We start from the raw sequence: 13,058 nt of genomic DNA, 5'->3' as shown, positions 1-13,058 counted from the left end.
AAAAAAATTGATCAAAATATTTTCGAGAGATCAGATCATATTTATCAAATTGCCGTAAAATCAGATCATTTTATTGTATCGTGTGTGGCCACCTTTAGTCACACCTGCTACTAGGATCCACACGGCTTCCGGCTGCAAATGAACGCATTTAACCTTCTCTGTAAGAGTAACAGATCAGACGAGGTCAGCAGCTGCAGACAGTAATTCTCACAGTTATTCCAGTCCATGAGAAAGCTGTGTGCACAGCCATGAGCCCTACAAGCAAACGCTTTCACGGTCTATCACTATACTGTACAATAACAATACATCTATTTCTAATTACATTATTTTTAAAAGATAGTGACAGTATGGTAAGAAATAATGTTCATACTGAAAAGTATGTTCATTTGCACAGTCTTTCTTTGTGTCACCCAGTAAAGCCTTGTACATGCATCCAATTTTGATTACCACAAATGTTACCACTTCCATGTTGTATACGGGCCTAACAGACAGAATTTGAATTTTATAAACATTTTGTGTAGGTAAGCTCTTATACTACATGGCAGTTGTATAATACCACTTTTATCGCCTGAAAATGTTCAAGTACCACCAGTGTCCTTGTGCAGTAGAGCGAACCCGACTGGGCTCGGCTGTTTCTACCAAAGCGGAGAGCAGCTACTGCGCATAAGTGCACGGCAACAAGGAGCTCTTCAGGGGATCCCAGCGCTGGATTCCTTCTACTGAGGAGAAAGGGGAAAGCCTCCAGAGCTTTAATAAAGGGTAGCCTCCAACCACCACCAGAGAGCTGGGCAGTGACTCACCACAAAATGTTTCTCCCCCTCGCTCCCTCCTCGCTGTGCTGCCCGATGGTATAGTTCGGGCCTTAGATCAGCAGTAACCCGGCTGTGGTGAAGAGACAGTCAGGCAAACAGTGCACAGTGATGGCGCGTATACGTCAAATACAGGAAGTGGCCAGTAATGAGTCTCTTCTCCGCTGATCTGAGGACTGAAGTATGCCACAGGGCAGCACAGTGAGGAGTGAGAGAGGGGGGAGCTGAACTTTGTGGAGGCAGGACGAGACCAGGACGACGTGCAGACGGGCAATTAAGTGGCAGGCAAACCTGGTGTGTACCACCTGGCCAACAGCAAAGTACCACTGGGGGTACGCATACCACAGGTTGAAAAGCCCTGGTATAATTGACCAATCATTGCCCAATCTAACTTGGATGTGCATACCAGGCTTAAAGGAATACTGTAGGGAGGGTGGGGGGAAAAGGAGTTGAAGTTACCTGTGGCTTCTAATGGTCCCCCGCAGGCATCCTGTGCCCGTGCAGCCACTCACTGATGCTCTGGCCCCACCTCCGGTTCACTTCTGGAATTTCAGACTTTAACCGCTTGCCGCCCGCGTCACGCCAGCAGGCGTGGCCGCGGCGGCAGCCCCAGGACCAGCTAACGCCAATTGGCGGAAAGTCCTGGGGCAGCAGTTTACGGGAGATCGCGCGCACGGTGCGCGCGCATCTCCCGCTTGGTGGGCGGAGCTGAGCTCTGCCTTCAGTCTCCGAGCGGCGATTGCCGCTCGGGAGACTGTTACACGGCGAAACTGCCGTGTATTTACATGTGCAGCGCTGCGATCAGCAGCAGCGCTGCACTGGGGACAGCCGTGTGACACGGCTGTCCCCATGGGGGACAAGAGAGAGATCGGCTCTCATAGGCAGAAGCCTATGACAGCCGATCGCCGTGATTGGCCGGCTGGGGGGAGGGAGGGGATTTAGAATAAAAAAAAAAAAGAAAGGCAAAAAATATTAAAAAAACAAACAAACAAATATTTATATATAAAAAAAAAATAAACACAGGGGGGGGCGATCAGACCTCACCAACAGAGAGCTCTGTTGGTGGGGAGAAAAGGGGGGGGGAGATCACTTGTGTGCAGAGGTATACGGCCCTGCAGCTTGGCCTTAAAGCTGCAGTGGCCAATTATGGTAAAATTAGGCTGGTCACTAGGGGGGTTTACCACCATGGTCCTCAAGAGGTTAAAGTCTGAAAACCACTGCGCCTGCGTTGCCGTGTCCTTGCTCCTGCTGATGTCACCAGGAGTGTATAGCTTGTTCCCAGTATGGTCTGGGCCTGTGCAGTACGCTCCTGGTGACATCAGCGGGAGCGAGGACACGGCAACACAGGCGCAGTGGTTTTCAGACTTTAAAGTCTGAAATTCCAGAAGTGACCCAGAGGCGGGGCCGGAGCATTGGGGAGTGGCTGCGCGGGAACAGGATGTCTGCGGGGGACCATTAGAAGCCTCGGGTAACTTCAACTCATTTTCCCCCGACCCCCCTACAGTATCCCTTTAAAGGGAACCACCTAAACTGAGAAGGATATGGGTTTTTCCTTTTAAAATAATACCAGTTGCCTCACTCTCCTGCTGATCCTGTGTCTCTAATACTTTTAACCACAGCCCCTCAACAAGCATGCAGATCAGGTGCTCTGACTGAAAACAGACTGGATTAGCTGCATGCTTGTTCCAGGTGTGATTCAGCCACTACTGCAGCCAAAGAGATCAGCGTGACTGATAAGCAACTGGTATTGTTAAAAAGGAAACATCCATATCCCTCTCAGTTAAGGTTCTGCCTGAGTTATAAACTGGGCCCACCTCTTCCTTACAGTGCCTTCCGTTCTCCTGCATCATGCCTGCCCCTTCTTTCCTCACCGTGCCCGCCCCTGCCTCCCACACTGTCCCCACCCCTTTCTCTCTTACTGTGCCCTCCCCCTTCCTCCCTCACCATGGCCGCCCCTTCCTCTCTGTGTCCTAACTGTCAGCACAGCCCATCATGTGATCCTGGTGATGGGACTAAAGAAAAAGCTATAAGGCACAACAACGGTCACCCTAGAAGTCATATGCTCTCCCACAAGTCCACTCTCCATCATCATGGCAAGGCAGCTAGCTGGGGTCAGGGTTACAATAAGGTCAGGTATAGAGAAACATGGCAGCTAGTGCCCAAGATAAAAAAAAAAAAAAAAAAAAAAGTATGGCTCCTGTGCTGGTCCATTATTTACTCCCCAAAGCCTCTATCAGCTAATCTAGTAAAAAGAAATTCAACAATTTCACTCATTTCTAATTGTCATGTTAATCAAGAGTCATGATCTCTCTGATGGTCTATTAGTTGCTGTTTCTCTTGAAAGCTTTTCCCACACTCTGAAAATCCTTTAGGCCGATCACCGTTCTCACGTGTATAAGACTCATTTTCTGGGCAAAACATTTGCCTCACTCTGTACAAGTAAAAGGTTGTTCACCTGTGTGTTTTTTTTTGGTGTCCTGAAACTTGAGCTTTTGTAAAGAAACATTTCCCACACTTTGAGCATGGAAAGAGACGGTCTCCTGTGTGAACTTTCTGGTGTCTCTTGAGAATACGTTTTTCATAGAAGCTTTTCCCACACTCTGAACATTCAAAAGGACGCTCAGCTGCATGAATCTTTTTGTGTCTCACAAAGTCTCCTTTTATACGGAAAGATTTCCCACACTCTAAGCATGAAAAAGGACGCTCCCCTGTGTGGATTCGATGGTGTGCAAGAAAAACTCCTTTCCGAGAGAAACCTTTCCCACAGTCTGAACATGAAAATGGCCACTCACCTGTGTGATTTATTAGATGTGTAAGAAGGTCCCTTTTTCTGAGAAAATCTTTTTTACACTCTGAACATGAGAACGGACGTTCTCCTGTGTGAATTCTCTGGTGTAGAAGAAGGTCTCCCTTCTGAACAAAGCCTTTCCCACACTCTGAACATGAAAATGGACGTTCCCCTGTGTGAAATTTCTGGTGTATAAGAAATTCTCCTTTCCTAATAAAACCTTTCCCACATTCTGAACATGAAAATGGGCGCTCACCTGTGTGACTAATCTGGTGTTCTAAAAGTGCTCCTTTCTTACCAAAACCTTTCCCACATTCTGAACATGAGAAAGGGCGCTCACCTGTGTGAACTCTCTGATGATTAACCAGGTTTGATTTCCGAGCAAAAAATTTTCCACACTCTAAACAAGAAAAAGGCTGCTTGCCTGTGTGACTGACTTGGTGTCTAATAAGATTTATTTTGGTATTAAAACCTTTCCCACACTCTGAACATGAGAAAGGATGCTCACCTGTGTGAACTCTCTGATGATTAACCAGGTTTGATTTCCGAGTAAAACATTTTCCACACTCTAAACAAGAAAAAGGCTGCTTGCCTGTGTGACTGACTTGGTGTCTAATAAGATTTATTTTGGCATTAAAACCTTTCCCACACTCTGAACATGAGAAAGGATGGATGCCTGTGTGAGGTGTCGGATGTGACGTCGGTTCTGTATTGCTTGGATGAAGATGTCCCTCTGAAAAGTTCCCAACATCATGCCCATCTGTGGGGAAATGTATATATTTTTTTTTAGTAACTGTATTATTGTCTTATGTTCTTTAGTTCTACATTCAGAGATATATATATATATATATATATATATATATATATATATATATATATATATATATATATATATATATATATATATATATATATATATATATATATATATATATATATATATATATATATATATATACACATATATATACACATATATATACATACATACATCTTATTATCAACACCTTCATAAAGCTATGCAATGGAAACGGGTCAAAATATAACCCCAACTAGTAGTAAGCGCATTGGAGAATACCAAAATCAACCATCACAAATTGCATCACAGTGTCAGTAAACTGAAGATTATTTTATATTAAGGAATGGAGATGGGCCTTTCATATGGTGTACAGTATCTCCTCCTCATTTGTTGGTGCTATGATGTTATACTGAGGAATGGAGATGGGCCTTTCATATGGTGTACAGTATCTCCTCCTCATTTGTTGGTACTATGATGTTATACTGAGGAATGGAGATGGGCCTTTCATATAGTGTACAGTATCTCCTCCTCATTTGTTGGTACTATGATGTTATACTGAGGAATGGAGATGGGCCTTTCATATGGTGTACAGTATCTCCCCCTCATTTGTTGGTATTATGATGTTATACTGAGGAATGGAGATGGGCCTTTCATATAGTGTACAGTATCTCCTCCTCATTTGTTGGTACTATGATGTTATACTGAGGAATGGAGATGGGCCTTTCATATAGTGTACAGTATCTCCTCCTCATTTGTTGGTACTATGATGTTATACTGAGGAATGGAGATGGACCTTTCATATGGTGTACAGTATCTCCTTCCCATTTGTTGGTACTATGATGTTATACTGAGGAATGGAGATGGGCCTTTCATATGGTGTACAGTATCTCTTCCTCATTTGTTGGTGCTATGATGTTATACTGAGGAATGGAGATGGTCCTTCCATATGGTGTACAGTATCTCCTCCTCATTTGTGGGTACTATGCTGTTATACTGAGGAATGGAGATGGGCCTTTCCTATGGTTTACAGTATCTCCTCCTCATTTGTTGGTTTTATGATGTTATACTGTGGAGCTTTCATATGGTGTACAGTATCTCCTCCTCATTTGTTGGTGCTATGATGTTATACTGAGGAATGGAGATGGGGCCTTTCATATGGTGTACAGTATCCCCTCCTCATTTGTTGGTGCTATGATGTTATACTGAGGAATGGAGATGGGGCCTTTCATATGGTGTACAGTATCGCCTCCTCATTTGTTGGTGCTATGATGTTATACTGAGGAATAAAAAAAAAAGAAAAGAAAAAATCCACTTACCTGGGGCTTCCTTCAGCCCATAGCAGCCGTACTGTGCCCTCACCGCAGCTCCGGAGGCTCCCGGTCTTCTCCGCTGGCGCAGCCGACTTTGCCAGGCCGAGTTCCAGGTCGGTGCCTTCTGCACTCCACCGCGCTAGTCACGTGGTCCAGCCGACGTCATCAGGACGGTACTGCGCAGGTGAGGGTCGGGTTCTGCAGCGGAGAAGACCAGGAGCCTCCGGAGCTGCGGCAAGGGCACAAGACAGCTGCCACGGGCTGGAGGAAGCCCCAGGTAAGTGGATCTTTTTGTATTTGCTTGGATGTTTCCTTTAACCTCTCATGGTACAAAATGTCATGCCTCAGCTGCCCCTATCATTTACTTTGTCCTAAATCTAAAACTTCTCTTAACCCATTACTAACTAGCTCCTCTTCACCTGATCTCAGTAGCCTCAAACTTCTAGTTTACAATTAGTCCACACTAAGCTCATCACCTCTCTATTTCAGCATTTGATGATTATAACTTACCTGTGCTAATATTCAGAGAACATTTGTCTTCTTTAATTGATATAATTTTGCTGTCATCTTCCGTAGGTTGATGATCACTTTTTACATACGTTCCTTCATTAGTTATCCTCAACATTTCACCTTCCTCCATAGAGAGATGATCATCTCTCACATACGTCTCATCTTCTTCCTCTTTAATTGTCACCATCATGTCTCCCTCCTCCATACACTGCTGATCACTCCTCACATATGTTTCTTCTTCCTCTTTAATTATCCTCATCATGTCACCCTCCTCTATACACTGTTGATCACTCTTCACATATGTCTCTTCTTCCTCTTTACTTGTCCTCATCATGTCACCCTTCTCCATACACTGCTGATCACTCCTCACAGGTGTCCCTTCTTCCTTTTTAATTGTCCTCATCATGTCACCCTCCTCCATTCTCTGATGATCACCCCTCATCTCTTCTTCTTCTTCTTTTTTTATTGACTTTTTTAATCCACCTTCCACTGCAGATTGCTGTTGAAACTTTACAGGAGTCTTTTTTTTCTCTTCAATATCATTTTTCAGACTAGTAAATTCTAAACCCTATATTAAAAAAAGAATCATAAGTATGAATAAACTGAAACTACATAGAATATACTTTCATGGAGTTTAGAGTGACTTGAGCTTTAAACCTTCAGTTCCACCTACCTGATAACAGTGGGGGATGGTGTGATCTTCCTGTGTACAATCCTGGGAATAAAGAGGACCTGTACATCTCTCTGGTGGGTTGCTGTTACTGGATTCATCTGTAGGAAACACACACTGAGGGCTCAGGAACACTATAAGCACTTTTCTGAGCGCTTTGTGATTGATTAGCGCTTTGAGCGCTTTTTAAAAATTGCTCCCATTCACTTTCATTAAAATCTCTGCAAAAATTGCGTAAAAATCGCTGCGATTGCGCACTCGTAAAATCATGGCGATTTTTACCGCAATTTTAATGAAAGTGAATGGGAGCGATTTTTAAAAAGCGCTAATCAATCACAAAGCCCTCAGAAAAGCACTTATAGTGTTGCTGAGCCCTGACTGTATACATTGTCTCTATGTGTTTATCAGGGGATGAGGGATCTAGGTGGACCCTTCTTACTGCTCTCTCCTCTGTAAGAAATGAAAGTCTCCTCTTACCTGGTGATGTGAGGGGCAGCTGGTTCTCGATCATGATGTCCTTGGAGAGGTCTATGTGTCCTTCTACATTCTGCCACTCCTCTTTGGAGGAGATGGATGGGACATCCTGACAACCTATAGGAACCTGACACACACAATGACACAGTCAGTACAGACATCTCCCTTGCCATTAATGGGCAATGTCCAATAATTCCCAGCACTGCTCACCTCTCCCATCAGCATCTCAGTGATCTTGTTGATGACTTGTAGAATCTCCTTCTTCATGTTTCTCTCAGGTACCAGGAAGTGAGGTGGAGGAACTGTGATTGTCACCTGGTCACCAGACTTCACAGGAGGAAAATCCTGTGTTGAGAAAACCACCATCAATGTTATGTGACCTCCCAGAATCCTCCTCACCTCTCTAGTCAGGTCTGTGTTTTATTAGTAGAGATAGGAGTGATGTCATGTGACAGCTCACAATAATACTCACCACCAGGGGTGAGCTGATGAGTACAAAACCGAACCTGTAGTTTGGTGGGCACAGGCCATGGCTTCACTGCACGCTGCTCTCAACCTTCCCAACACTCCTCCCTTAACCGCCAGTAGGAGGACGTGTCAGGAAGTTAGAAAGCAGTGTGCAGCGGTTAGATAGGCAAGTTTACATTCTGCTGCAGCACGGGCCTACAAACTTCACAGTTCAATTTGTACTCGTCAGCTCAGCCTGTTTCCCCGCTCAGGACAAATATGCATTTAAAAAAAAAAAAAAAGAGTAATGTCATGTGACCTCCAAGAATCCTCCTCACCTCTCCGGTAAGCAGGCAAATAAGCTCCAGGGTGAGGTTTAATATCCTGTCAGTCATGTAACTCCAGTCCTCGTCCATCCTCAATGGTGTGGTTATGTGATCCATACAAGTCCTTATCTGTAGGCAGATAACATAAGAATTATCTTGATTACTGCAACCTGGGCTATATAAGGGCAGGAAAGTATTACATGCGCCACACACTGTGCATCATGGAGGCTGATGGTTATACCTTATGTTATTACAGTGAACCAGAGAAGAAAGAACAAGACAAGACACTAAGCACCAGGACCATAGAAGTGGAGATCACCTACATCAGAACTAAGATGCAGGCTGTACAGAGAATCCTCAGTGACAGTCCAGCACATAGAGGAGGGGTGTAAGACGCAGGCAGGCACAGCATACACTGAATGGCACAATCTCATGCTGTAGCTTGCATTGTGTACAGGAACATCTGCACAGCATGAGGGATAAACCCTCCCAAATGATAGGGGATTCCACAGAAGATTACAGAGGAGAACAGGGCTAAGATCCTGTAGGACATCTACATCCAGATGGACAGACAGGCTCTGGCTATTCAATCAGCCATCAAGGTGGTAGACGAGGACCAGAAGACAACAGTGGTGACAGATGTGGCAGCGCAACATCAGAAGGAGGAGAATGAGAAATTGGAGAAGTACCAGGGTCTGAGAGAGGAACTAGAGCGATTCTGGAGGATGAAGACCAAAGAGGTCCCAGTGGTGGGCAGGGGTAGTAATTGCTAAAGAAGACGACACATAACTGGTCTATTTACTGTATGTGTGTAACAGCAGCTGCTAATGATTGGGAAGGGATAGGAGGGTTACTGGGTGTTAAATATAAAATTACTCGCTTCTTACCTCTTCTTCTGCTATTCCCAGCAACGTCTCTCCCATCAGCAACTCAGTGATCTTGTTGATGACTTGTAGAATCTTCTTCATGTTTCTCTCAGGCACCAGGAAGTGAGGTGGTGGAACTGTGATTGTCACCTGGTCACCATACTTCACAGGAGGAAAACCCTGTATTGAACAACACCAGCAATGTTATGTGACCTCCCAGAATCCTTCTCACCTCTCTAGTCAGGTCTGTGTTTTATTAGTAGAGATAGGAGTGATGTCATGTGACAACTCACAATAATACTCACCACCAGGGGTGAGCTGATGAGTTCAAAACTGAACCTGTAGTTTGGTGGGCACAGGCCATGGCTTCACTGCACGCTGCTCTCAACCTTACCAACACTCCTCCCTTAATGAGAATCTGTATTGTTAAAATTGCACAAAAGTAAACCTACCAGTGCGTTAGGAGACATCTCCTATTCCCCTCTGTCACAATTTCACCGCTCCTCGCCGCATTAAAAGTAGTCAAAAACAGTTTTAAAAAGTTTGTTTATAAACAAACAAAATGGCAATTAAAACCGGAAGTAGGTTGATGTACAGTATGTCCACACATAGAAGATGCATCCATACACAAGCAGGCTGTATACAGCATTCCTTTTGAATCTCAAGAGATCAATTGTGTGTTTACCTTCTCCCCTGTAGCTATTATCCACTGAAGAGTGACAGGCTGATTGTTTCTTCCTGCAGACAGCTCTGTGTCTGTAATTCCTCAGCCCAACTCTTTTCACAGCCTAACTGAGGACGATTTATCCAGGCAGCTCTCTTCTCTCACTGACAAGAGAGCAGAGAGGCTGTCTAAAGTAAATAACACACAGGAGTGTGCATAGAGGGGGCCTGGAAGGGGGAGTGCATATAACAGTGAAGAGTTGGCAGCCTTCCAGACACAGGGCGACAAGTCCGACAGGGGAAAGATAAGTTGATTTATTACAGAGAGGGTGATAGTAGAACGCGCTGCAGTAAGCCAGAGCACATTAGAATAGGTTTAGGAACTTGTAGGATAGTAGGACATTTTTTTTTGTTAGAGTCTCTTTAGCAGCCAGAAGGAGGACGTGTCAGGAAGTTAGAAAGCAGTGTGCAGCGGTTAGACAGGTAAGTTAACATTCTGCTGCAGCCCGGGCCTACAAACTTCACAGTTTAATTTGTACTCGTCAGCTCAGCCTGTTTCCCCGCTCAGGACAAATATGCATTTTTAAAAAAAAAGTGAAGTCATGTGACCTCCCAGAATCCTCCTCACCTCTCCGGTAAGCAGGCAGATGATCTCCAGGGTGAGGTTTAATATCCTGTCAGTCATGTAACTCCAGTCCTCGTCCATCCTCACTGATGTGGTCATGTGATCCATACAAGAAGTCCTTATCTGTAGGCAGATAACAACATAAGAATTATCTCGATTACTGCAACCTGGGCTATATAAGGGCAGGAAAGTATTACATGCGCCACACACTGTGCATCATGGAGGCTGATGGTTATACCTTATGTTATTACAGTGAACCAGAGAAGAAAGAACGAGACAAGACACTAAGCACCAGGACCATAGAAGTGGAGATCACGTACATCAGAGCTAAGGTGCAGGCTGTACAGAGAAGCCTCAGGGACAGTCCAACACATAGAGGAGGGGTGTAAGAAGCAGGCAGGCACAGCATACATTGAATGGCACAACCACATGCTGCAGCTTGCATTGTGTACAGGAACATCTGCACAGCATGTGGGATAAACCCTCCCAAAGGAAATGTGATACCACAGAAAGTTACAGAAGAGAAAAGGGTTAAGATCTGTATGACATCTACATCCAGATGGAAAGACAGAGTACATTTGAAAACGGTGCCGGTAGACTTGGGTGCAGGATACAGCCAGTATATGGCTGATCCTGCTTCTGCACAAGTCCGGGCTGTGTTAATTACTATTCCCCCTCCAGGCCACCATGGATACTGGGGAATGGTATAATTCGGCTTCCAGCGATTGCTGGAGGCCGAATTATTGTGTCTTTTAAGCAACTTCACTGAGCGCCGCTATAGACTGATTGCCATTATAGTCTATGGCTGCACCCAAATCTAGCAGCGCCGAAAAGCACTGCTCCGGACAGACAGGCTCTGGCTATTCAATCAGCCATCAAGGTAGTAGACAGGGACCAGAAGACAACAGTGGTGACAGATGTGGCAGCTCCAAGTGACAGCAACATCAGAAGTAGGAGAATGAGGAACTGGAGAAGTAGCAGAGCCTGAGATAGGAACTAGAGAGACTCTGGAGGGTGAAGACCAAAGAGGTCCCAGTGGTGGAAGGAGTAGTCATTGCTTTCACTCCTAAGCTAGGAGATTGGCTCCAACAGATGTCAGGAACATCAGAGCAGTGATAGGAACAGATAAGGTTCTGTGCAGAGCTCTCAAGCTCACAGGCCTCTGGTAGAGGAGCTGCGGATAAAGAAGACGTCACATAACATATACACTGATCCATATACTGTATGTGTGTAACAGCAGCTGCTAGTAATTGGGAAGGCATAGGCGGGTTACTGGGTGTTAAATATAAATAACTCGCTTCTTACCTCTTCTGCTGCCATTCCCAGCAACGTCTCTTGTACTTCCTCGGTTCCTCCCTCTTCATCTATCTATGGCTTCCTGTCTGTGTCTTCCTGTCGTGACACCACCATCTTGTGGAGCAAAGCAGAACTGCAGCTCTCATGTATTTGTTCTATGGTATTGTGTTCAGCATAGTGATCAGATGTGGGCTGCAAGGACTGTGAATAGTTAATCAGGCAGCACTCAAACTTCTCTCTGCAATTTTTGGCTGCATTTTTACAGGGTTTTTTTGCATTCCTGACTCTGCGTGAGTTTTTCTGCATACATTTTCTGCATACCAAGGGCTCGATTCAGAAAGCGGTGCTAACCTAGCCTTTAGGCATGCTAACTAGGGTGCTAAGTAGTTAGCACGCACAAAGCTTCAACAATCACAAAGACTTTGTGCACGCAAAGATTTGCGATGCGCACAAAATGTTGCACGGTTCGCGTACTAAATAACCTAATAAGCGTATTTAGCGTGTGAACGGTGCAACGTTTTGCGGACGAGCCAAACTTTTCACGTGCAAAACTTTGCGCGCAATGCGTTTCATGCGCGAATTAGCGCGCAAAAACCTCTTTTAGGCGTGCTAAGGGGCTTTTCACAAGCGTGCTAACACTTAGCACCCCTTTGTGAATCAAGCCCCAAGTGTGTTTCTATGTTTTTTTCACAGCAGCTAATGTAATTGATACAGAAAACTGACAAAATGTGCAGAATCATAATGCAGAATGTCAGTTTTTTTTCTGTGCGCGAAAAACACATTAAGTGTGAACTAGTCCATTGATTAACATGAGTTCTCAGATTTTCTGTGCAGAAAACGCGCAAGAAAACTATCAAGTGTATTCCCTGCCTCAAGAACGTTTTTCTTTTTTTCTTGTGCAGATTTTGTAACCGATTTGTGATGTTTAGTGCACACCAATAAAGTCAATGTACATAAAATTGTAAGTAATTAACATTGAAATTGCGTGCAATTTTTACAGAACCAAATGTGATTTTCTGCATTTATGTTGACTTACATTACAGGCAATTCGCCCATGTGAAAAAATGCAGCGTTGGTAAACGATTTAACCACTTGAGGACCCACCCTTTACCCCCCCTTAAGGACCAGCGCTGGTTTGAGTGATCTGTGCTGGGTGGGCTCTGCAGCCCCCAGCACAGATCAGGGTGCAGGCAGGGAGATCAGATTGCCCCCCTTTTTTCCCCCCTATGGGGATGATGTGCTGGGGGGGTCTGATCTCTCCTGCCTGCTGTGGGTGGCGGGGGGGCACCTCAAAGCCCCCCTCCGCGGCGAAATCCTCCCCCTCCCTCTCCTACCTGGCCCCCTCCTGGAGATCCGGCTGCACAGGACGCTATCCGTCCTGTGCAGCCAGTGACAGGCTGTCTCCTGTCACATGGCGGCGATCCCCGGCCGCTGATTGGCCGGGGATCGCCGATCTGCCTTACGGCGCTGCTGCG

The 13,058-nt window shown here is 45.2% G+C and overlaps 1 protein-coding gene across 1 annotated transcript; it reads right to left on the bottom strand.

The window, feature by feature from the left end:
- Window positions 1-2,762: 2,762 nt before the first annotated feature.
- LOC137535052 (zinc finger protein 613-like) lies at window positions 2,763-11,748 on the bottom strand. Its single transcript, XM_068256818.1, has 9 exons — window positions 11,593-11,748; window positions 10,291-10,410; window positions 9,021-9,179; window positions 8,146-8,262; window positions 7,571-7,705; window positions 7,364-7,487; window positions 6,890-6,987; window positions 6,217-6,784; window positions 2,763-4,357 (listed from the first exon to the last, which is right to left on the bottom strand). Exons 1-9 carry the CDS (start codon window positions 11,605-11,607, stop codon window positions 3,261-3,263), a joined length of 2,433 nt encoding a protein of 810 aa, XP_068112919.1. The 5' UTR covers window positions 11,608-11,748; the 3' UTR covers window positions 2,763-3,260.
- Between the last annotated feature and the right edge of the window lie 1,310 nt (window positions 11,749-13,058).

This window comes from Hyperolius riggenbachi, chromosome 10, assembly GCF_040937935.1.
Source record: "Hyperolius riggenbachi isolate aHypRig1 chromosome 10, aHypRig1.pri, whole genome shotgun sequence".
Taxonomy (NCBI): Eukaryota; Metazoa; Chordata; class Amphibia; order Anura; family Hyperoliidae; genus Hyperolius; species Hyperolius riggenbachi.
This window is presented reverse-complemented; position numbering and strand designations above follow the sequence as displayed.